This window comes from Protobothrops mucrosquamatus, unplaced genomic scaffold (assembly GCF_001527695.2).
Source record: "Protobothrops mucrosquamatus isolate PMUCROS unplaced genomic scaffold, P.Mucros_1.0 scaffold_194, whole genome shotgun sequence".
Lineage (NCBI taxonomy): Eukaryota > Metazoa > Chordata > Lepidosauria > Squamata > Viperidae > Protobothrops > Protobothrops mucrosquamatus.
Genome location: NW_015386270.1, coordinates 199,361 through 225,120, shown reverse-complemented (window position 1 = coordinate 225,120; position 25,760 = coordinate 199,361). Strand labels below are relative to the sequence as shown.

At 43.5% G+C, this 25,760-nt stretch overlaps 1 protein-coding gene across 1 annotated transcript in view; it reads right to left on the bottom strand.

The window, feature by feature from the left end:
• Nucleotides 1-1,759: 1,759 nt before the first annotated feature.
• Nucleotides 1,760-25,760, bottom strand: part of LOC107295358 (G protein-coupled receptor kinase 5-like) — a 65,126-nt gene continuing 41,125 nt past the window's right edge. Inside the window, exons 4-17 of the mRNA XM_029285879.1 lie at nucleotides 18,612-18,689; nucleotides 16,894-16,994; nucleotides 15,471-15,563; nucleotides 15,299-15,362; nucleotides 13,559-13,699; nucleotides 12,704-12,894; nucleotides 9,799-9,836; nucleotides 9,019-9,108; nucleotides 7,804-8,012; nucleotides 6,200-6,337; nucleotides 4,771-4,908; nucleotides 4,339-4,485; nucleotides 2,055-2,119; nucleotides 1,760-1,775 (exon numbers count right to left, since the gene is read on the bottom strand). Of these exons, the coding sequence (XP_029141712.1) occupies nucleotides 1,760-1,775; nucleotides 2,055-2,119; nucleotides 4,339-4,485; nucleotides 4,771-4,908; nucleotides 6,200-6,337; nucleotides 7,804-8,012; nucleotides 9,019-9,108; nucleotides 9,799-9,836; nucleotides 12,704-12,894; nucleotides 13,559-13,699; nucleotides 15,299-15,362; nucleotides 15,471-15,563; nucleotides 16,894-16,994; nucleotides 18,612-18,689 (1,509 nt within the window). The remainder of the gene's footprint in view (nucleotides 1,776-2,054; nucleotides 2,120-4,338; nucleotides 4,486-4,770; nucleotides 4,909-6,199; nucleotides 6,338-7,803; nucleotides 8,013-9,018; nucleotides 9,109-9,798; nucleotides 9,837-12,703; nucleotides 12,895-13,558; nucleotides 13,700-15,298; nucleotides 15,363-15,470; nucleotides 15,564-16,893; nucleotides 16,995-18,611; nucleotides 18,690-25,760) is intronic.

Sequence of the window (25,760 nt, the reverse complement as noted above, 5' to 3'; positions counted from 1 at the left end):
TCAGCCCCCGCACACAGAGGCCAGCGAGCGCATGGGGGCGCGCTCTACCACCTCTACTCAAGCTTGCTAGCCAGCTGCTTCGCCTTTGTTGCTGGGTGGGGCTGCCGCTCCGGGTGCCCGCAGCGGCCTAATGGACCTGCACACGTTGGCGGCGGCAGGTGTGCCCACAGAGAGGGCTCTGAGTGCCGCCTCTGGCACGCGTGCCGTAGGTCCGCCACCACTGTCCTACGCTGAAGTCTGACTGCTGAGAAACCAGCTTGCAGAGTTTCCTTGATATTTCACCCAGAAAGTCCTTTTGACTCCAAGGACATCTCTGCCTATTTAAAAAAAAAGAGACTGAGAGGAAGCCCTTCCCTCAGCAGGTCATGCAACAGCCAAGCGATAAGATAAACAGAAGGAATTCTGAGTAAAAATAGATGGCCTTGGCAGATTGAGAGCCAACCCCTTGCAAATTACTTTGGAAGGGAGAGCCTCAGAATTTGGGAAGCTCCCCGTGGTTATCTTAGAACGGATGCATTGTTTTGGTCTCGGTGGGAGCCACAGAAAAGAGCCACAGTGAAAGAGCAGCACACAGTGGCAGCCTGAAGAGACAGCAGCAGCTTTGTCCAGAGATCCAGTATCCTATCCTTTAGAGCAGGGGTGTCTTCAAACGTGGCAACTTTGAGACTCGTGGACTCCAACTCCCAGAATTCCTCAGCCAGCCCTCAGGGCTGGCTGAGGAATTCTGGGAGTTGAAGTCCACGAGTCTTAAAGTTGCCCAGTTTGGAGACCCCCTGCTTCAGAGCTTCCTATGATCATAAAAACAAACGGCCCAATTTGAAAAGAAGGGAAGATGGGAAACAGAGTCAAACCGGAGCGCTAAAGTAGGTCTATTAGAAGCTAAAGAAAATCTAGCCCTATTTAGAAGTAGAAAACCTATAGTTGTCAAAATGACCATTTCCAGCAGGGCCACTTAGGAAGGGCTCAAAGTAAGAGATGCTGAGAATTGTGTTTCACCAGCCTCTGGAGAGCCAAAAGTATCTTAACTTCCACACTGTTCTTCAACACAGAGACCTGTTTCCGGCTTTGGGTTTGGAGAAACTTGGGAACAAGGTTCCCTATAGTGAGTCTTCTACTTCCTCTCCACTGTTGTCCTTTCCCTTTCTCTTACTTCTTTTCTAGGTCCAGAGAGAAAGGCTCTCCTCATTCATTTCTCTCTACATCAGGGGTAGTCAACCTTGGCTCTTTTATGACTCGTGGACTTCAACTCCCAGAATGTGCTGGCTCAGGAATTCTGGGAGTTGAAGTCCACGAGTCATAAAAGAGCCAAGGTTGACTACCCCTGCTCTACATCATCCTTTCCATCGTTTTCAAAGAAAAGAAGCAACAGGGATTTCCAATTATTTAGCAATAGCAGCAACCAAATGACCCTTTTGTCCCCCTGAAATGAAGCAGATTAGGGCAAGGGTCCCCAACCCCTGGTCGGTGAACCGACATTGGGCTGTGATATTCCAGAAACTGGGCCGCAGACATGAGCAAAGCCCTGTCAGTGGGATGCAGGCAGCACGCTAACCCATGCCCTCTCTGGTCCGTGGAGAAAACATCTCCCTACAGAACCAGTCCCCGGTGCCCAAAAGGTTGGGGGCCACTGCATGAGGGTAATCAAAACTCAGCCTTTTGAAGACAGCACTGTGACCTCAAATTCCATTCCTTTTCTGAAAACACCCTTCGTTTTGCTAAGCCTTTGGCTCCAATTGGTTGGGATTCATTTACTTTTGTATCAGTCCTGCCCCAGCCTAGAGGAAAAATTAAAATAGGCCCAATGCACTTGAGTCTTGTACTTGGGGTAGAGGACTTTCTTTGAAAGCAGAAATCCAGAATATTACGGCTTAAAGCTTTAACCCAGTCTTTATTCTGCTTTTCTACTTGCAGAGAAGTTTTGTTTTCTAATGCAGAGGAGTGTTTTAAAAGACAATTGTTCCACCTGCAGCCTCGCCTTTCCATTATCATCCCATTTGGATGTTGAACTTTTGGGAACCAATCGGATCGGATGAAATGATCTGGTTCCATCGTACTTGCGCATACGATCGCAGTCAGGATAGGCCCCGCATCTGCTTTCATTCATCAGGATCCAACTAGGCTGGGTGGCACAAAGAGAAAAAGGAAAGGTCACGTGAGAATGGGGGAAATGCAGAGGCAGAAAGGAAAAGAAATAAAATAAATTGAGTAGACCGGTCTATGGAAACAATTGTAATAAACGTTAAAATATGTAGGATTTTAAAAAATATATCTTCAACACTGCAGGTTGAGGTTAAAGCCAGGGTTTGGGAACACTGAAAGACTTTCTGCAGGCTGAGATGTCATCCATCTCTCTGTCTTTTCCTCTACTGAGTGCCTCTAAAGCAGCGTTCTGCACCTGGGGATTTCCACGCTTCCTGGATTCCAGTTGACCCCGCCCAACTATCTGGTCTAAAGGCTGTATTGCTAAGAGATGACAAGTGCCGGACAGTCCAGCACAGCTAGAGGATGACCAGCCAAGAAAGAATGTCCTAAAGGAAAGACAATCAATTGCTCTTCAACTTTCTTTGTCTTCTTTGGCTTTGCAATGGCCCCAGGCTGTAGAACTGAGGGTGAGGGTGGGAGAGATCCTTGGAAAAAACCCTGAATGAACTCCAAGGAGTTAGAAGTTCCATACACGTCCACACACAAACCAACACACACTTATCCACGAGTCTCTGGAAATGCCAATGCAAGAGCAGGGAGTCTTTCTCATTATTCCCATTACAACTTTGTCCAAGCTGTGCATTTTCTTCTTCTCTCCAGTTTGAGGCTCCAGCCCTCATCTCTGCCATCTCCAGGCATCATTGGTGGTTCTCTGCCATCTCCAGGTATCATTGGTGGTTCTCTGCCATCTCCAGGTATCATTGGTGGTTCTCTGCCATCTCCAGGTATCATTGGTGGTTCTCTGCCATCTCCAGGTATCATTGGTGGTTCTCCACATATCATTGGTGGTACTCTTCTCAGGTACCTCTCCCCAGTTGATCTCCCAGGAAAGCTGGGTCAGGAGGTGATGAGACAAAGAGAACGGGGGGGGGGGGGGAAGAGCCGTAGATGCTCCCCTTGCAGTCAAAGTACAGAAAGATGAAGGAAGACCCTGTCAACGAGCAGCAGCAGCCAAGGTTCTGGAGAAGAAGAGTCTCCGTGCCCACAATCCACATCAGCACCAGGAGGTGGCAAAGGTCTTCTGGCCCACTGCTGCCCTGCCGATTGGAAGGCTGCGGTCCTTCAGTTCCCAGCAGTCACAGAGCCTGGCCCAAGACGGGGACTTCCACATGTCAGCCTAAGGCAATCCTGAGAAGGCAAAGGATGAGGGCTAGTTCCAGAGGTCAGGAGGGAGCCTGTGCCATGGGCCAAGCTGGTGAGGGGGCTGCCGACAAGTTGGAATGTACACTGGTGCTGATGGTGAAGTCACTTGGCTATCGGGAAAAATGAAGAGAGGGAAAAAGGTGAGTGAGGAGGGTGGGGTGGGGTGGGGAGTCTGCTATTTAGCATGACTAACAGGCAAGCTCTCTCTCGTTGTTCTGTTCTTGGAGATGCCAGCAATAAAACCCAAGGCTTTATTTGTGCCATGCAGTTGCTCAACCACGTAACCACAAATCTGCCACCATTCTTCAAACAGAAGAATCCAAAGATTTAAGGAACCTAAGAAACTGCCTAATTCAGTTTTGGGCCACTGTTCCAGAATTCCCCCACCCCCCCACAACAACTCCTGGAATGTACGGACTTCAACTCCAAGAATTCCTCACCCAGCCTGCAATTGCTGAAGACTGATGGAGTTACTGCATAAATCTGGAAGACGCCCTGGTTGGAAAACACTGATTTAGACTAATATTGCCCAGGCTGACTGGCAGCAGCTTTCTAGAGTTTCAGGAAGGATAGAACAAGTGCCCCAGAGATCTAACTTGGGAACTCCTGCAGTGCTTTATTAGTGAGCCACATAATATTCCTCCAGTCTCCGGCAGAGGTCCTATATACCAGGCTTCTCCAACCTGAGTGACTTCCAAATATGGGACTTCATTGCCCAGAATTCTTCAGCCAGCATGGCCATTGCTGAGAGTTCCAGGAACCGAGGTCCCCACATCTGGTGGGTGGTCAGTTTGGAGAAGACTCATATGCATGTTTACCTGGAAGTATATCCATTCAGAAATAAACTTCTGACGTACAAAGTGCATCAAGTCTATCTTGAAGTTGAAGGTACAACACTGCTACATTGCTTAATCAGGTTAAGTCGTACTGAAGAATGTAAGTATGGGGTTGGCAGCTGCAAGGATATATAGCAAAAAAAGGTGGGGGGGACACAAGATTGGATCTTACGTTACGCCGGAAGAGCCGTTGCAAGAGGCTACGCTTGGGTGGGTCAGGGAGCTGCTTCCAGTCCAGATCCGGGGATCGGGTGCCATTTGGTCCAAAGATGTTGAGATCCTTAAAGCATTCTGTCTCGATCATCTAGATGAAAGGAAGAAGAAGTTATGTTGGTAAGAATGGTGGGGAAACAAAGTGCTATATAATAAAATCCTTAAAACAGCTGGACAGAATGGACATTTGGGACAACCGACTCCCAGCTCTATGTGCCTCCTCAGATCAAGAGGTTTTGCCAATGATCTTCTCTTAGTTTAGAGGTAGTGTTCAACTACTATACATCAGTCTCTTCCCTGATTTGCAGAGAGTCCCTCCACGAGGGAGACGGGCAGTTTTTAAATAAATAAATATGTGCAAGTGTCCATTCCTTACCTCGTTCTGCCAGGGGATTGGGACACAACCTGTGGCAAATTTGGCATAGAAGTCATTGTCGGTTTGGTCTAAGTTGACGCCCTTCACAGTGGAGAATTGTTCAATGTCCAGTACGTCCTTACAGTACACAGCCCGAGGCTAAGGGAAAGACAAGGATTCCAGTAAGTTTATCATCTCTAGGACTTACATATCCAGATGTGCAAGTCATGTGCAAGAAGAGACGGATTTGTTCCCTTTGAAAGCCAAAGGAAGGACTGGGACTAACAAGCTGAAATTAAAAGACAGACGATTCAGAATGACCATTAGGAATAGTTTCCTGAAGATAATAATAAATAAGCAATGGTAGAATAATGGTGGAGGATTCTCCTTTAAAAGGAGGGGTCTGGATGGCCATGTGTTGGGCATGGTTTGTAAATTCATGACCTCAACTGTGAATTGAACCAGGAAGGTCTATAAGGTCTCTTCTATAGCTCAGTTTATGATACAAAATCTAACTAAAAATGCCTACAGTGGATACTGAGGAATCCTATAAGATAATTTCTATTCTTTTATTTAGCTTCTTTGGGACAGATTTGGAATTGTAGTGTTGTGGGGGGAGCTGGTGAGGATGATGGATAAAATATGTGGACACCAATACTATGTCAAAAAGCAGAAGAAACCTAACATGATTAGGGTGAGGAAGAAGGATATGATACTACTCTTTCAAGATCTGAAGGATTCCCATAAAGATGATAGCAAAGAGGAGATCTCCATTACTGGAGAGAAAAAGAAGACAACTAAAAGCCTGAAGTATCACAGATTTGACAGTTCATGGTCCAAAGCTACAAGAAACTTCCTGCCTCCTTTTCATTTTGAAGCAACTAGAATTTCCTACATTTGGGGAAACAAATTGTGCATCCACAATTGCCAAAAACCAGGGGATTCTCCTTTGCTGAAGCAGGAAACTCAGAAACAGCCTAAAATAGATTTAACCTTAATTTAGAAGAAGAAAAAATCTCAATACAGAATAACAACAGTAGCAACAACTGGAGAAAGAGAAAACTTTGGCACTGGCTTAACGCCTCACCCCTGCAGATAATATATTTGCTCATCTATTTGTCTATCTGTCTCCTTGACTGCTCTTTAGAAGGCCAGATCCTGAAGTTGAAACTCAAATACTTTGGCCACCTAATGAGAAGGAAGGACTCGCTGGAGAAGAGCCTGATGCTGGGAAAGATGGAAGGCAAGAGAAGAAGGGGATGACAGAGAATGAGGTGGCTGGATGGAATCACTGAAGCAGGAGGCGTGAGCTTCAATGGACTCCAGAAGATGGTAGAGGACAGGAAGGCCTGGATGGACGTTGTCCATGGGGTCACGATGGGTCGGACACGACTTCGCAACTAACAACAACAACTCCTTGAGTTCCTCACTCTTATTTGTAAGAACTTACATCTGGCACAAAGGAGGGCTTCATAATGCCAGCTTCCAGTCGCTTGAAATTGATTGTCCTGAAGAATGGGTGCTGCCTCACCTGGACGGCCCCCTCACCTTTGCTTCCGAGCCGCTGTTTGGAGTCTTTAGTTAGGAGCTGAAAGGGGGGGGGGAGAAAAAAAGAACTTCTTGTAAGTAAAGCCTGTGACAACGCTGAACTCAGAACTTTGTAAAGTAGACTTTGTAAACCAAGCCCAAGTTGGCTGTTTCTGCCATGGAACGTAAACCAAGCTGGTTCTCAAACCCACTTGAGTCCAAAATATTTGGTCCTGTCAATACAACTTCTTATAACGAAAAGAAAGTGTCCGTGCAGAAGAGAAAGGACTCATCCATCTTGTCAGAGTCATTTTTTTTAAAAAACATATGATCAATGTCAACTGATTTTAAAAATTAAACCAATAGAAATGAAATAATGGGGACTCCATTAAAGTCTAAACATGCATTACAACAATAGCATGTCATGGCTGTGATCAGAAATACCCCTTGCTGCTTCTCTTAATGTAAAATAATTATTTATACTATTGTTTTTGAAAACCCCTGCAAAGTGGGAATCTGGTAAGCTTATGTGAGTAACATTTGGGGCTGCTTGACTAAATACACTCTATCCGACCCAGCCACATATATACTTGTGCACCTGTTATATCAGTGGTTCTCAACCTTTTTAATGCCGCGACCCCAACCAGTCGTAAGTCGAGGACTAAACCGATCGTAAGTCGAGGACTAAACTGGTTGTAAGTCGAGGACTAAACCGGTCGTAAGTCGAGGACTACCCAACCAGTCGTACGTCGAGGACTTTCCCTGCCTGGGAGCGCCGCGCATGCGTGGTTCCGCCCCCTGCACCGGCCGAGGCGTAGCTGGCAAGCGGCAGAGACGGAGCAGGCCGACCACCAGCTGGCCCAGCCCAAGGGAGGTAAGGCACCCGCTGGAAAAGGGGGAAAAAAATGGCGGACAAAAAAAATGGCGGAAAGCCTTGCTTGGCGACCCCCATGAAATGGTCGATCGACCCCAAATGGGGTCCCGACCCACAGGTTGAGAACCACTGTGTTATATATACACATGGACACAAGTTATTTATGCCCAGTTAAGCAGCTTTCCCTTGCCGATCTTGGCTGATCACAAAACTCTTAGCTGGTCCTTACGTGACAGACTGAGCAGAATTCAATTGAGAAGCTGAAACAATATCCCAGCAGAAGACAATGGCAAACTACTTTTTGATAGTGCCAAAATGAGTTCATGTAGTCACCCAGAGGTGATCTCAGCTCAGGGGATGTAGGATTCTCCATCTGATACTACAGACTCATGGCAAAGATTCCTACTTATTTTCTGGCTTTCTCCTCTTTGTCATCTTTCTCTCATCGCTCACCGACTTGCAGATGGCTTTGGCATCTTCAGAGAACTTGTCTGAATACTGTTCGTGGTCTTCCTGAACCCGCTTTTCCACCTCTTCTCTCTTCACCCGTTCCTTGCGGGCCCGGAATGGTGACTGGCCCTCAATCATCTCATAGATGAGGCAGCNTTATTTTCTGGCTTTCTCCTCTTTGTCATCTTTCTCTCATCGCTCACCGACTTGCAGATGGCTTTGGCATCTTCAGAGAACTTGTCTGAATACTGTTCGTGGTCTTCCTGAACCCGCTTTTCCACCTCTTCTCTCTTCACCCGTTCCTTGCGGGCCCGGAATGGTGACTGGCCCTCAATCATCTCATAGATGAGGCAGCCAAGCCCCCACCAGTCTGGGCTGAAGGAGTAGCGCTCATTGTTAATTACTTCAGGAGCTGGGGAGAGGAGGAGAAGGGTGGAGAGAGCACAGAGACAATAATTTCACGTAAAGCACTTGATCAGGTGGCAAATTATGAGAAAGAATCTTCTCTGATTTGCTTCTTGGAGAACCATTACCCATCAGAGGTGATAATGGAGAATCCAATGGGCAAGGACCTCTTCCCCTTATAAGGGGAAGGAATTAGATGTGTTAACAGCACTCAACTGAGTGACTGGTTGAAAAAGTGGTACAGGGTTTGACCTGGTTAGTTCCTGAATGAGAGAAAGTCTAGGTTTGTAGTCTAATTTGGAAAGCTAAAAAAAAAAAGGCAGTAACAAACCATTTCTGGATTGATAAGATTTTGTTGGACTCTTCCCCTTATTTTACTTATAAATGGCCTATACATGCATAACAACAGAACCAGCAATAATAATAATACAGGCAGTCCTTGATATACAACCATACATTTACCAACCATTCAAGTAGCATAAGCAATAGCACTTAGATTTATATACCGCTTCACTTAGACTTATATACTGCTTTATAGCCCTCTCTAAGCAGTTTACAGAGTCAGCCTATTGTCCCCAACAATCTGGGTCCTCATTTTACCGACTTCGGAAGGATGGAAGGCTGAGTCAACCTTGAGCTGGTCAGGATCAAATGCCTGGAGTGAGCCGTGAGCCATCTTGGCTCAAAGTTACAACAGCACTGAAAAAAATGACTTGCAACTGGTTAACAACCATGGCACAAAAGTTTTTAAAATCGGGCATGACTGATTTAATAGCTGCCTTACTTAGTAACAGAAATTCTGGCCCCAGTTGTGGCTGCAAGTCAAGGACTAACATGCAGTGATAGAAATTTGATTTTCAGTCTAAAATAGCTTCTCTGCCCCTGTTTTAAAGTACCATGTCCTCTCAGCCTGTGTGGTTGGACAGACCCAAAAAAGAAGGTCCACGGATCAAGCCAGCTTTCTCCTTGAGTCAGCAGTATAACAAGACCTGGAGCAGTTCTCCAACACATACCCATATAGCCCACAGTTCCTACACGGCCACGGATGGTGTCACCTTCGGGGATCTTAATGGCCAGCCCCAGATCTGAGATCCGTATATGCCCTAGGTAGAAGAAGGGAGAAGGTGATCATAGAGGATACGAAATTATGATGGGGATCCTGTGATCTTTCATGATGGATACAGCTCTGAGGAAAGACAGAAGTAGCCAAAATTCTAATCTTCACAAAAATGTGTCTGCGTTGTTGTAGAGGCACTAAAGTTCAGCGAGAATAGAATAGAATAGAATATAGAATGGAAAATAGAATTAGAATTAGAATTAGAATAGAACAGAATAGGAATAGAATAGTTGAAAGGGACCTTGGAGGTCTCCTAATCCAACCCCCTGCTCAGGCAGGAAACCCTATACCATTTCAGACAAATGGTTGTACAATCTCTGCTTAAAAACCTCCAGTGTTGGAACATTCACAACTTCTGGAGGTAAGTTGTTCCACTGGTTAATTGTTCTAACTGTCAGGAAGTCTCTCCTTAGTTCTAGGTTGCTTCTCTCTTTGGTTAGCTTCCACCCGTTGCTTCTTGTCCTGCCTTCAAGTGCTTTGGAGAATAGCTTGACTCCCTCTTCTTTGTGGCAGCCCCTGAGATATTGGAAGACTGCTATCATGTCCCCCCTTGTCCTTCTTTTCATTAAAGATGATTCGAATGAAGGAAGATCTGTGACCTCTGACATTTGTAGATAAAAGTGATTCTGAAAGTCTATAACAGGAACAATTCAAACATGTGACATGTGGCACTCACCATCATCATCCAGGAGAATGTTCTCTGGCTTTAGGTCCCTGCAGGGGAGATAGACACACAACCCAGAATAAGAACCAGGTAACCAGTTTGAAAATCAGTTTGGTCTAGCGGTTAAGGCACCAGCCTAGAAACTGGGAGATTGTGAGTTCAAGTCTAGTCTTAGTCTGAAAAATAGCCAGATAACTTTGGGCCAATCACTAGGAGACCCTGAGTTCTAGTCCCCTCCTGAAGCACGAAAGCCAGGTGGATGATCTTGGGCCAGTCACCCTCTCTCAGCCCAATTCACATCAAAGAGTTGTTGTGGGAAAAACAGGAGGAAAAAGGAACATTAAATATGTTCACCACCTTGTTAAAAAAAAATAACAAAGGCAGGATACAAATACAAATAAAGAAATTAACCAGAACACTTGAAGCTTACAAACATAACAGACGGTTTGATTTTTGTCTAGGCACCTTCCAGTAAAATTACATCCAAATATACTTCTTTCTCATCTTTCAAAGCCCAGAGGACCAGCTTCTAACTGGGACAGTCCTTTTCCTTTTTCAGTTATTTTTAATAGCCTTCCTTGCCACATTTCCTGGTGGTTTGCTCACTTCGTGGTAATGTTTATTTCGAAAAAAGCTTTCCTCAGACTAGTGTTCTTGAGAGGCGTTTGATTACAACTCCTTCAACTTTCCTGCAAGCATGGTCATGTTGATTCAAACTTCACTTAAGCCAGAGTGCGGTTAGTCTGATGACGTATTGCTGAATAAACATGGTTAAGAAACCATGGCATAATACAATGGCTAAATCCATGAAAGGAATGTTTGCACATGTACAGACAGGTAGCTGCCAAGAATCATCCACACGTCTTTTTCCCTTCTCTCCCTTTTACATGACTAGAAAAGAACCCAAAATTTACACCACCACTTGTCTGGTTGGCTACTATGTGCAAATCTGAAATAATCCTTTAAAATAGATTCCTGTCAATTATTAGATAAGTTAGTCACATATACTGGCTGATTTTGCTGGTTTGTTCAAGAAGACAGAGTAAATTTTAAGTTAGAATGATCTTGTCTAATAATAGTCAGGAATTCCCCTAATTCTTTGCCAGGGACTACATGAAAATGAGGCTCCTTAATTTCCACATTTGAATTAATTTGTATTTATTTTTGTATTTGTACTATAATCCAATGCATGTTACTGTATGCATTGCATGATAGTATTTTTCTAATTTTATTGTTTTATCGCAGTAAAGTGCTATGGGGTTTTTTAAAGAAATGAATATCTTTTAATAAAGGAATATAAATAACGCAATACAATTTTTTCCCATTTGCTAAACACTTTCTGATTATTTTCGTTCCATTTGGGACCAGATGAGTTGTGCATATTATTGAAGATAGGTTTTAGGCAAATCAAAGCATGATTTTATTATAGTGCTATTTGTCTACTCTAAAATAAAGCAATTTATGGTGTTAAAAAAATGGGCGAGGGTGTTCTAATGCACTGTTTTTTAATGAATGTATGCGCCCCTTGGACTGCAAGGCGTTCAAACCGGTCAGTCCTAGAAGAGATCAACCCTGACTGCTCTTTAGAAGGCCAGATCCTAAAGTTGAAACTTAAATACTTTGGCCACCTAATAAGAAGGAAGGACTCACTGGAGAAGAGCCTAATGCTGGGAAAGATTGAGGGCAAGAGAAGAATGGGACGACAGAGAATGAGGTGGCTGGATGGAGTCACTGAAGCAGTAGGCGTGAACCTAAATGGACTCCAGAAGATGGTAGAGGGCAGGAAGAACTGGAGGAACGTTGTCCATGGGTCGCGATGGGTCGGACACGACTTCGCAACTAACAACAACCACAATACATACTATATTGCCAATGACAATCACTAGGAGACCGCAAGTTCTAGTCCCACCTGAGAGGGACTCACAAGAGAGGCTCTTGCTGTAGATCAAATATAGAGCAATAACACAATATTTCTAGATCGTATGTTTGTACTTCCCCTTTACAAGGAAGATGAAAGGCCAGGGAACACTCCCAGGGCAGGTTTTAACTGCACAGGCATGGCTCCTGTGTCTTGGCACCGTAGAGACACAAGAGGGAGCTAGTAGTAAACTTGGGAGAATCCCAATTTATGTAGAAATAGAAAATATACTTAGAGAGAAAGGTTAATAGAGTGTGTTTCTCCCAAACAGACCAATTAGAATGCAGAACACTCATGGGTGTGGAATGCTGGCTGCTCGAGAAGGGGAGGGGGTTATGAAGAAGAGGAAGGGGGGAGTGGAAATGGAAGGTTTTGGGGTTTTTTTGGAAGAGGTTGTGATTGTCCACCAAGCTCAGTGATCAGAAGTACCACCCTCTACAGCATTCTGTTGCAGTTTTCACCGATGAATGTTATCCAGCAGTAAGTCTGAGTGTTACAAAGCGATCTGGGAAAGCTTTGAATCTCAAAGAGAGAGATGACCACTATTAGGAAGGTGCTTTCAAAGGTCTACAGATGGACACTTGATTTCAAGCTTAGGTCTATGAAGATTCATTTGGTCAGTGACCTCAAATGACAGGCGGGCGACTGTTATGCGTTGAGTGCTACTTTAAATCTCAGAGGGGTAAAGGACCACGCTGGGGTTTGGCATTCCAAAGGGCTATAGAGACAACTGGATCCTTTTGTCTAATCCATTATGGTTTAACATATCTCTCCCTCTGAAATTGTTGGTCACAACTCCTAAAGAATCCACATGGAGTGTGCCAGGTAGAGTGACGTTGGCTTAGCAGTTGATTCCCTCTGCCATTTGATAACTCAACATTTAATCAGATGAAGGATGATGACCACTTCTCCATCATGCCAACTGTGTAACGAGGGAGACTTTACCATAGCCCTTTCTCTACCTTCTTGGAAACAGGAAATAACTCCATCCCCTCTCACCTGTAAATAATGCCCTCCCGGTGCAAATGTTCAAGGCCACAGCAAATCTCTGCAGCGTAGAAGGTGACCCGCTCATTGTCAAAACCTGCGTTGCCCATGTTGTAGATGTGAAACTTCAGGTCACCTCCATTCATGATTGTGAGGACCAGGCACAGAGCATCCTTGGTTTCATAGGCATAAGCCAAACTGACCTGTTGGCACAGATGAATAAAAGGAGCAGTTGACTCCAAGTATACTCCAGAATTCTGCTTCTACAGTGTCCAACTATCCAGAAACACATAAATAGCAATAATCTTCCATCTGTTTATCCCCTTCCACAAACATACAGTATGGCATTCAATAGTTTAGGAATACAGTGAGCTGCCTTATTTTCTTATTTAATAAGAAAATGCATGCTTTGAGAATGAATCTGTTGATGTCTTCCAGAATGCAAGTCCAAGCTAGTCTGCTACTCATTAAAGCAGCCACATTTTTTTTCTCTTTCAGATGAGTGAAGTCTGAAAAATGATAGGGCTACTTTAAAAGTCACACGGGTCAAGTAATTTCTAAGAACTGGAAGTATTATTTGGGTACAACATGATTTGCCCAATTATATCTGGAGAAGATACATGTTAAAACTGGTCTGGGCTGTCCCTAAAACATACTTGACCCTTGCTTTTGAATTCAAGAAGCTTCATTTAATTATCAAGGTCAAAAACTGCAGCTAACCAACCAGGCCGAATCTGATACTGTGAAATTCCCCTCAGAATGCAGAGCCAAATGGCATTAGCAAACAGACGTCTTTGGATATTTCAGTCTTCTAAAGGCCAAATCCCAAATGGAGTTGTCAACAGCACAGCCAGGACTGTTGCTCACCACAAATCGGCTGTTGACCTTCTCCAAGATCTGCTTCTCATTCAGAGCCATCGCCTCCCCTTTCCGCTTTTTGATGCGCTTCTTCTCCAGCTTTTTGCAAGCGTACATCTTCCCTGTGGCACGCACTTGGCATGCACAAACCTAAAGGCAAGAAAAGGTGGGATTGTCAGGGGCACATTTACTGGTTGCTAGTGACACTGCAGTAGTGTTACTGATGGAAGCCCTACTCTTTTAAAGGTAGCCCCATTTTATTCTTGCATTTTGACACTTCCTCTTTACTCAAAGTAAAGTATAGAATACTTTACTCAAAGTATAGAATAATACTACTTTACTCAAAGTATAGAATAATACTACTACTACTAATAATAATAATAGCAACAATAACAACTGGAGCACCACTTGAACACCATTGGCATTGACAAATTCGCTATTAGTCAATTGCAAAAGGCGGCCTTACTAGGAACTGCTTCCATCCTGCGATGATATCTGTAATACCATCAAACATCCACATCTGCCTATCCCAGGTCCTTGGTAAGGACTCGATAGGTAGACAAAAATGCCAAATCCAGTCTGAACATCTGACTGTGCGATGATCAATAGTAATAATAATAATAAAAATTATTAATGCTTAATTTCATTGTGAGTTACACAATGACAATAAAGATATTCTATTCTATTCTAAAGCTCTTCCTCGTTGCTAAGTGAAAACTCCAAGTCTTCCTTAAAGGTATAATGATGACTTCAGAATCTGGCATGTATTCTAGAGGTTCTCTAAACATCAGATCAGAATCATCAGAGATCTCACTTTCCCTATCAAAATTCCCCTTCAGCCAAGCTACTTATTATACACAAACACGATGGTTGCTTGCCTTGATAATTATGTAAAAAAACACTTGAAGAAATATATATATCTTCATGAAAACAGCTTTAGATAAGCAAGAAGGCAAAGCAGGACAGGAAAAGTTATCTCTCTTTGATCTAGAATAGATAATTCCTCAAGCGATCTTGAAGGCATTTTTTGACTAGAGGGCAACATCTGAAGGATGAAAGCTGAGATCCATTCCCACCATCCAGTCAGAGCTGAAGGAGCTTCTCAGTTGATAAGCCAAACCTCTTCAAAGAGAAACAAGGAATTCCAGTCGCCTTTTGAAAAGCACCTTTGGGGCAATCATGATCTGGATGACTGAGAATCTCCATAGACATTTGTGCTCACAAACTGGCCACTTGCCTCTATCCTGGTCTGAAACAGCTTCTGCACATGCAACAGCGAGCCTCTCACGCTCACTGCTAGGAACGGCTATGACGATTCGACAGGCAATAACAGAAGGGTGATAGGTAGGCACAGCAGACACATCAGTTTGATTCGTTTTGACGAAAACTTAACCCGTACGCGTTTCATAAACCTAGAGCCCAAATGCAGCCCACTTAAATGACACCATTTCTACCTTCCAATATGTCTTGATCTGTTCGTAATTCAAACAATGCCCCCCCCTCCCAAAAGCAGACAAATTTGGAAAAGTGCTAATTGTGTTTGAGGAAGTTTGTGGACTGATACAGACGAAAGCCAAAATAGGCTTAAAAAAACAACAACAACACCTGAGCAAATCTGGCAAATTCACCCATCCCTAGTTAGAACTGAAGCCAAAGAGACAAATCGTAATGAATTTGAGATTACAGGAATCCAAAGCTACTTCTGACCCCTAATGGGGTCAACAAGTTCAAGCTGTCACCACTTCCTACCTCTCCGAAGCCCCCCTTGCCTAGGATCCGGTATTGTCTGAAGGTGTCTTTGGTCACGGATTGCCTAAAGATATTAAGAAGATCACATTGCATCATTGAAGACCCATTCTTATCAGCAACAGCTCAGCGAATTGCATTCTTGTATTCCAGCCACTCATGGTTATTGTCTTACCTCTCGAGGTATTTCCACTGGAGGAATCTGTCAAAATACATACTGTCCTGGTAATTTGTGAAAGGGGCACCACTCAGGTATTCATGCAGGCGCCTAGGAGATAAGAGGAATGGAAAGTGGGTGTTTTTTCCCCCCTATGATTTACAAAGGAAGCTTCTTTGTGATTAATAATTGGATGCTCTCCACTGCAGTCTTTCTCAGCCATGGTGACTTTAAGATGCATGGACTTCAACTCCCAGAATTCTCCAGGCAGCGTGCTACCTAAGGAATTATGGGAGTGGAAGTCCACACATCTTAAAGTTGTCAAAGTTGAGAAACACTGCTATATATATATAAGACCAGTGGTTTTTTTTCTTTTGGCTTTAAAGCTACGTCTGCCCATGATGGTCCACCTTGGAATTCATTGGCGAGAAATACAGTTCAGCCTTGATTGGTGATGATTTTCTTATCAAATGCAAGATGCATCACTTAGCCGGGTTCATTCATCCCTAAGCCAAAATAAGGTTTGTTTGAGATTGATAGCAGGATTGTGGACTCAATTGTCATGGTGTGTAAACCATGATTTATTCCCTAGTGTGACATATGGATTCAATAAGCTATGGTTTATGCATGGCTAAATAGACTTTAGTTTGATGTAAAATGCCATTTAGAAAATTATTGAATTAACTGGCTACAAATTGGTTAACACACACAAAAATCAGCTTTCTTCGGTTCGATGCCTTCATGTAGCTGAGGAATAGGTAATTAGCAAAAAACTACACTAAGTAATTTTCTTTGAGTTCATTGTAAAAGGAATGAATTCAGCCTTCCATTCAGCTCATACACACCTTTCCTTCACTGCGGACACATTTTTAAAAAAAGAGTTTGGGAGTTATTGGCTCTTTTATATGACACACTAAGCCCAAAATCATTTCAATATAGCATTTGTGCAAACTCAGCCTGTGTGGTTATGAATTATTGTAGTGTATGAACCCAGAAAACTGGACAGAGTTCAGTATGGTTAACTATGAGTAAGTGTGTCGCATGAGTGTATTAGCCACATCCAGCCACATTATTTGAACCCAACAAATTGTGGTTATTTTAATTACCATCTGACTTTAAAACAAGCCAACGTCAACCATGATTGATGGCAGCTATCTTCTTTAGAGCAAATTATGGATAAGGTAACCATGTTTTATCCCAATGTTCTGCGACTGGGCACCCTCCACTCATACATTTCAACTCCCATAATTCTCAGCCATGGTCACTTGGGTTGGGGAACTCTGCGGTTGGTCTACACATCTGGAAGGGTTCCTAGATTGGGGGAGGTTGGTTTATCATGCAACAAATGGGACTTCTACGCATCTGTGCATACACGCTTGTCCTGACCAGAAACCACCCCGCTGCCCTTCTCGCTTATAGATCTTGAGGGTGCAGTACTTACTGTACACAGCTGCCAAAGAGGTCCCTGCAAGGGCTTCTCTGCAGGTCTTCTATGCACTGGTTCGCAAGAAGTTCACCAATTTCTGCCATATAGCCCAGGGACTAAACTCATACACATAAAAAGAAGGAAACCAACCATAAACAAATGCTTAATAATTCTTAATGCCGGTGAACCCTCTGGCACACTAGATTTCAATTCGGTGGGGTCCTTGGTGGTGCTCTGATGATGTCACCTAGTTTAGTAATTTGCACTTGGTGCTTCTGGGTTGAAAGGATTAGCCAGTGACATCCCATTGCCAAGGGGATGCACAGTTGGTGGCTCCTTTCATGTCCCCAGCTGGAGCAAAGGATGAGAGCTCACCCCACCCCGTGGCAGCACTTGGGTCTCAAACACAGGTTTGCTAACGCCCAACCCAGGGTCCCAACCACATGAGCCATCATGCTCCTTAGTTTAGTAATGAAATGTCTGCAAGAAGACCACCAAGCTCATAGAACATGAAGGACTCTACAGCTGAACCCTGAGTTACAAATATTCTCTTCTGTCAGTAGATTTCAATTCTTATTCTTCTCTGCCCTTCACTCCCTACTTTGACTCCTCTTTGGGGTAAAATAAACACTTCCTAAATGTTTCTGAAGTCTCTGCTCTCGGTTCATAGAGCAGCCTTCTCCAGTTAGTCATCTTCCGTTTGCTAAAAGAAGGGCAGTTAGAATTTAGCCAACTGATTGGGGAAGTTTCTTCAGGATTATTCAGTGTTTGGACTCTTAAAATCAGGGATACTCTAAAAGCCAGGATCACATCCTTTGAAATTATCCTGGCACTTTTACCCAACCTGGCTGGAAGAAGAAAAATGGGGCAATCCAGAGAAAGGAAATGTAAGTTCCTACAGATTCTAGCATTTGTTAGCTATGCCAAGGCTTTTCAATCAGTGGTATGGGTACCACCTGTGGTACATTGGCACCTGGCAGGTGGTATGCGACCATCCCAGAAAAGTGGTAGCGGGGGAGGGGAATGAGCTGAACCGGTGGCAGCACCGCACAAGCCTGAACGAGAGACGGCTGGAGCTGCAGGGCTCTCAGGGCTCAGCGGAAGCGCCAGGATCAGCGCCAGGCTCCAACTGGAGCTTGGCACTGATCCTGGCGCTTCTGCTGAGCCCAGAAGAAGCGCCGATCAGCTGGAATGTTGCAGCATCTTCAGGGTCTTGTGATTTAGATTCAGATGCTTGGCAACTGATTCATATTTATGATGGTCACAGTGTCCCAGGGTCATGTGAAGTGACCAAAACCTGCTGCAACCACCCAGCAGACGGGGGGAATAAAAACCAAACACCCCCCCACCCCACCTCCGCTGCCAATCCCCAACAGAAATGCTCACAACAATGAAAACCTCGGACAGGAGGAAGAACGCCGCCAGGTGGGCAGGCAGGTGTCTTGCTCGGCTGTGACTTGGGGGGCACTTTTTCAGTGCCATTGTAACTTCGAACACTCACTAAGCGAACTGTTGTAAGTCGAGGACTACCTGTACTTTATCACTTTTTTCCTTTTTTTTGGTCATCAAGTTTTTGACGCCTTGCTAGGCGACTGGTGGTCCTCGGATGTTGCCCTATCCCAAAGTGGTACAATGGGTGTAAAGGTTGAAAAGCCCTGAGCTACACTTCTGGAATTCGAACCACCTTTTCAACAAGGACCCTCTCAACCTTCACCTGAAGATGATATACTGACCTCCTTGTTGAAAAACTGCCGCATGACCTCATCTCCCATTTCCTTGCGCTTCTCATCTGGAGAAAGCTCATATTCTGCCTGGGAAAGAAGAAAAGAGGGTCACCAGAACAGAAGCTCCACCTGAAAAGGACATTATCTTGGAGGCCATCTATCCCACACATCTAGAGGAGCACTTCTTGGTTCTGTCAGGTTTTTTTTGTTTTGTTTTGTTAAGCCTGTATGTTTCTCCTCATTCTTTGCTGGCTCACAAACCACATGGCTCGAAGCTAGATCACCCACTCGGTCCTTGAGGTCTTCCAGCTTTTTCCTTTCATTTTTTAAAAGGTCAAGTGGCTCTTCACGGAGAAGAACCTGGAGTGACCTCTGTCCTGATATAAAGTTGTGCGTCAACAGATGAAACATTGATGCCTTTCCTTCTTGCTTTTCCCAGAATTAACAACATTTCCTGAGTTGCAATAGTGATGTTTCAGGTGCAGTTCTGGAGAAATGTTTTTTTTTCCTGTTTTGCATTTAATAACCGGCTTGTTGGCCAGCCACAGTCGTCAAGAAATTCCACACCCACAGATGTGTATTATTGCATCAGCTATGTGAATGGACTTCTCTATGTCTTCCCCTTGCCCTCTCGTTGCAATACTCTTGCAGACAAAGGAAATGGACTGTTTCTTGATTAACTTGAGAAGAAGCCAGCACCTCTCCTTTTTTCTCTGAGCTCAAACAAAAGTCATCAAGTACTAACTGCTTGGAGAACTAGTAAAGAACAAAACATGACACGAGTTACTGTTGGGAATTGAAGGCTGCTTTATACTGACGGTGTTCACATTGTGCCAACTGAGGTATGGCTTATTCAAGGGGCTTAGAAGGTTGTGAGAATCAGCCTATTTCTCAGACGTCTGGGTGGGCCAACATCGACTCTTAAGCAGCAATTTTCAGAGTCAGATGATGGACAATTGAACCAATATTCTCATTTTATCAAATGCAAGTATGGATCGGTATATTTATATATGGGACAGGAGAAAAATGTATATATAATTTTGGGCATCTTTACAAATCGGTGTATTTTGTATGCTTCCTGGAATGGGTCAAACTGCAAGCATTTTTTTTCTTTTAATAATAATAATAATAAAGTTGGAAGGGACCTTGGAGGTCATCTAGTCCAACCCCCTGCTCAGGCAGGAAACCCTACACCATTTCAGACAAATGGCTGTCCAGTCTCTTCTTAAAAACCTCCAGTGTTGGAGCATTCACCGCTTCTGGAGGCAGGTTGTTCCACTGGTTAATTGTTCTAACTGTCAAGAAGTTTCTCCTTAGTTCTAGGTTGCTTCTCTCCTTGATTAGTTTCCATCCATTGCTTCTTGTCCTGCCTTCAAGTGCCTTGGAAAATAGCTTGACTCCCTCTTCTTTGTGGCAGCCCCTGAGATATTGGAATACTGCTAGTTTTCAATAGTGAAAAATAGTTCTAGGTTTGCTTTTCTCTAGTATCACATTGTTTCAGTGTCTTTTCCTTAGTATGTTGACCTAAGTGCATATACATGGAGATGACACAATGGACTGAAAACAGCTCTCTTTTGGCACAAGTCGTCCTATATCAAGGATATAAGCAACTTTGGGGATATTGTGCACCAGATGCCAGATGAGATTTTCACAGCCCCGGTTGACTTCGGGGTATGAGCAAATAACAGATGGGAAAGCATAAATACTAGAGATTTTTCCTGGGGGAAAGGGGATGTTTATAGCTCACTAATCAACAAGATGCCTGGGACTATGGATGGAACACATTTTCTCGACTGGTTCACAATGACAACTGTGATGAAACGCATGCGGATGTTGCAAAATTGGTTTACTTGTATAAATACAAGTAAATATAAATCGGTGACTTGAATGTCACCAATTTTCCATACTTATTTGTGCTAGAGTCTCAGGGGGAGGATGCGGCTTGGTCTAAAATAAACAGAAAAGACAAAAATACCAAGTAGTTGGATCAAACTTCTACTAGGAGGTTCTACTGACTACCAAGACTAGCCCATGATCTTAAGACTTCTGGATCTCTTCCATCCAAATACTAACCAGATCTCATCCTGCTTACTTTTTCAAGCTCAGCAAAGATGGGTGAGGTCCTTAAGGATCCAAGGCATCTGAAGATGCTAAGGAATGAACACCCAACGTCCTCCAAGACCAAGTATGGCCTCAAGAATGGACCTTTACCATTTCCTTAGCCTGAGTCTGAAATAGTCAAATTGCAAATGTCTGGGAATTTCAAGATACACGTCCTCATCTAGCTCAGAGCTGATCCAGGACAAGACTGAAGAGTGACCAGGACCTGTGGACATTCTAGCAGGCTCACATCCCACTCAAAACTGTAGGCAAAATGACTATGTTCTGTTAGGCTGGATTGTGGGAGCTAAATGTGGGGAAAAATAAGGAACTTGAGGTTCTTATGATAGAATGGTAAAGTATTATAATCTGTGCACCGATGCTACTGTAGGGATGAAGAAATGCTTCGTACTCAACCCTACCAAGAACTAAGCAAGGATTTTTGCATCTCCCAGTGTGGACTTCTAAAGGGAACTCCTGGAACTGAAACCTGAAGCCAAAAGTGTGGTCCTGCATTCAACTCTGCTTCTGGATTCAAGCTTAAAGTCCCTGTCTGTGATTCCCTTTAGCCCCTCCCCTCCCACATTCTTTTGGTCTCTCTAGTGTCCCCTCCCTCCCTTTCCTGGCTTATTTCCACAGGACCACAAGCTGTTTGCCTGACAGTGGAGAAGAGCACACATTGCTGCTATTAAAAAATCTGACCCACAGATTCCCTCCCCATTGTTTTGGAACAGGGTTTGCTGCTAAGCAACCAAAGAGAAACAAGACTCCTCATCTCATCCCAATAGTGGGGGGAGGGGGGGGAGAGGCAGGTAAATTGGCCAAGCATGCAGCAGACGGGAACCCATTTCAGCAGACCATGGCGATAACGTCAAGTATGAAAGTGCTTTCAACCGCAAGAGAAGGGAGGTGGACCTCAAGTGGCCAATCAAAGCAGGTGGATACAGGTGAATTTCTTTTCCCCTCTGCCTTTAATACATTGCCCTAACGCCCCTCCAATGTTCTTAAAAACAGGAAGATCCAAATTAGAAGGTCCATGTCACTGGGATGACTTGCAGGTCATTGCTACTCTCCAGGCTCAAGTGACATCTGTGTTTTTGTTGAGAAACGAATGGGAAAGCATGTACAACAATTCCCTAGAGAAGTAGCTGGAGGATCACCAGTTACATGGGTGCTTGAGGAACGCTCCTCCATATTGCTACTGTACAAGACTCTCAGCTGCTGGAGAAGCAGGAGAAGAAACCTGGGTCTGGGGAGACTTTGAGGAAGGGAGAAGAATGGAAAAAGCCTAAGGCTGGGTGGTTAAACACCCTGCGCTTTTGAGTCACAAATTAATCATGGGATAATGATTTGCTAGAAGACCCCCAAATCTGCCACAGGATTGGGAACTTGTATGCATACACAAGTAACTTGGTGATGGATGAAGCCTGGCCAGTGAGTGAACACATACAAAAACAAAAACAAAACAAAACAGCAGGAAGTACAAGGAGATGGATCTATCAGCCCACCCATCAAATTAATTATTTTTAACCTGTTCCCCTGCCCCAAGGGCAAACAAAGCAGGGCACAAATTAAAAGAACAATGGCACGCTTCTGATATAAAATAACATTCCGACATCATCATCAAAGAAAGGAATTGGAAACAGCAGCAGATAAAAGCTAAAATCTGATGAAAAGATAAAACACCCTATCATGGCAGAAAATTTATTAACTAAGAACACATTGAAACTGCCTTCAGTAAGACCATAAAAGATGGAGCACCAATGATTTCTGGGCAAGCTATAAACAATGCCTCTGGCATCCTATTACAGGTGTGTCTGGATACAGACCGGAGCCTCCATTGCTGATGATACCTGTAAAATTCTTCTTCTAGCAGCACCCAGTTATTCTGCCAGTTTTATTTTCCTAACTGCAATGGGTTCAAACTTATAAGTCCAGTGCATTATGGGTTAAATTCAAACACACAATGGCAGATGTCAAAATAAACATGGCAATCTCTGGTAACATGACAAGTCTTTGTGCTGTTGGATGTTGAGATGGGAGGCATCTAAGATGGCATCCTGTTAAATCCGCCACCAACTTCAGACCTAGCACTGCTCTCTATGAACACAGTGAGTTCATACAGTGTGATTTGTTTGGTTTGAGATTATCATGCTTTGTTGTTGTTAGTTGCAAAGTCATGTCCGACCCATCGTGACCCTATGGACAATGTTCCTCCAGGCCTTCTTGTCCTCTACCATCTTCTGGAGTCCATTTAAGCTCACGCCTACTGCTTCAGTGACTCCATCCATCCACCTCATTCTCTGCAGTCCCATTCTTCTCTTGCCCTCCATCTTTCCCAGCATTAGGCCCTTCTCCAGTGAGTCCTCCCTTCTCATTAGGTGGCCAAAGTACTTGAATTTCAACTTCAGGATCTGGCCTTCTAAACTTCTAAAGAGCAGTCGGGGTTGCCTAAAAATAATGTATTTAGACTATGATCTATGGATCTGCAATATATGTAAATTCAGCCAGTTGTGGCTTATTCAAGAAACCATGACTAAAGGACAATAGGCGAGCCCAGACAGCAATTTCCAGATGTGAGATGGACATATGAAAAAAAGCAGGACATTACAGCTGGAAGGCTTTTTTATGAAACAATTCTAAACCCAGTAAAACCATTTCTGCAATACTCAACTATTATATTAAATCAGCCTGAAGATATTTTGGTCTTGTTCAGATTGTTCACTATTGGATAAGAATCTAAACTTGCACTTAAGAAGCTTCTTGGATGAGAAGTGAACCAACTTCTTCCTCAAAAAANCAGGACATTACAGCTGGAAGGCTTTTTTATGAAACAATTCTAAACCCAGTAAAACCATTTCTGCAATACTCAACTATTATATTAAATCAGCCTGAAGATATTTTGGTCTTGTTCAGATTGTTCACTATTGGATAAGAATCTAAACTTGCACTTAAGAAGCTTCTTGGATGAGAAGTGAACCAACTTCTTCCTCAAAAAAACAAAAACAAAAAACAGTCCCATTGCCTTTTGAAAAAGCACCTTTGAGACCGTTTTCCATAGACATTTTGCCTTGCACTAACACATATCAGATGATTCCCTATTGTTTGTTGAAAAAAACTCCAGGAAAGCGAATTGAATAATCCTATTCTGCACTTCTAGCTACTGAAAATGCCGGTAGGAAATGGTAAAGCTGACTGCAGAGTGCTATGCTGCAAAAGTTTTCTGAGACCATAATTTTAGTCCTAGTTAGACCACTGAAAGAGTTAGTTTGGTTTAGTGGTTAAGGCACCAGGCTAGAAACCAAGAAACTGTTGCCTACTCTTGTCTTAGGCATGAAGCCAGCTGAGTGAGCTTGGGCCAGTCACTTGCTTTCCACCCAAGGAAGAAGACAATGGCAAACCACTTCTGAAATCTGGCCAAGAAAACTACATGGACGTGTCCAGGTAGTCATCAGGAATCAACTCTGATTCAAAGGTGCCGAAAGAAACCTAAGAGGCAAAGAAAAATCTCTACCTGCTGTAAACAATATTAAGGTTGTTCGTTTGGCATGATAAAGCCACTGGATTGTTGAGTTTGGAGATAAAGGTGTCACCTAGAACCTCTAAAAGCAGCCCAATTCCATTAAAGCAACCATAGCATTTTAACATTTGGTACCTGGTTGGTACCTCCCCTGCCTTTTTGGTCTATTTTTCCAGCTCTGTATGGAGGGTTTTTTAGACCACAATTCTGAGAGCTTTCCAACTTTTGCTATTATATAAGCGATTCTGGTAGCTTCTCATGCTATAAAGGTTGATTAAACACACACACACACACACATACACAAAACAACAAACCAGGGACAGATTTCTTGGAATTGTAGCTGTATCCATTTCTATTAACCTGGAAACAAGAATGGGGAAAAAAACAGGGTGCTGAACTCTGAAAAATGAAAAGCATAAATCCTTCCGGATCCTTCAACACGCCTCTTAAAGCATTTTGATGCTCACCAGTTTTAATTTCCTTGAGAAAAGATCCCCTGGGCTGGTCAAGTTCCTGAACCGAATTTAAATAAACAATGACTTTTTATCACTCAGCCTTCTGCTGGCTGAAAGAGTCCAAACCTTACAGAGGGATTGGTTTCCAAGCATGTGTTTCCCATTTTGCAGCCAGCTGACCAGATCGGCATTCCTGTCACTCACATCCAACGAGCTTATGAAAATAAGAAAAAGGTTCCACAAGCTGCCTTCCATTGAGAGGAAAGGAGAGGGAGAGGGGAGAACAACTGTTGAATTGCATAAACAGTTTGGTAATGAGAAACACAGAGTCTTTTATGAGGCTGATGTTCCTTCTTCAAAAGCATCTGAAAAGGCTTCCTGGCCCAGGAGCAAAAAACAGATCAATTTCTGATTGTAAATTTGCTTTAGTTCAGGAGAGACTGGAAGGAAGGAACTTGAGAGAGGAAAACGCATGGAAGAAACCCTAAGCTATGATTTGTTCTGCTTGAGGTTAAGATGCTTTCAGGCTTAGCAAAATTTTCAAAAGAAAGACGGGAGTGGGGGTTGCAACCCACAAAAACACCAGGATAGTATTTCAGATGAAGCACTGACTTTTAAATTACACGTCATCCCAATGGCATTTTTTTGCACCGTTGACTTTAGAGTGGGTTGAAAAACACACCCGCCTTTCTGATCTTCTCCCAGAGGTCACTCGGCAAGAATTTGGGAATTTTTTTCCCCCCCACCGTCCCCTCTTTTTTAATTTTTTTTTAAAGTTGCCTTCCCTCTACGAGAAAATCAAGTACTGACAGGAAGAAGGTTCGTAAAAGACAGAGAAAATTAAAAATGTCGCCATCAGAATTTTGGCGAGCAGAATATCTCAAAAGAATGACTGATTTTGTACTTCCTCTTTAAGTTCCAAAGCTTACTTTGGAACTAAAAAGTTACAAATACATATCCCTATCTAGGAAGGGATTTCCCACAGAGTAGTTATTAAAGCAGCCGTGTGAATAAAGTCATGAAAGTTATTAACTTGTTTGCTAACTAGTTGGGAGAAGATGGATGGGAAATTCCAAGCCCCCC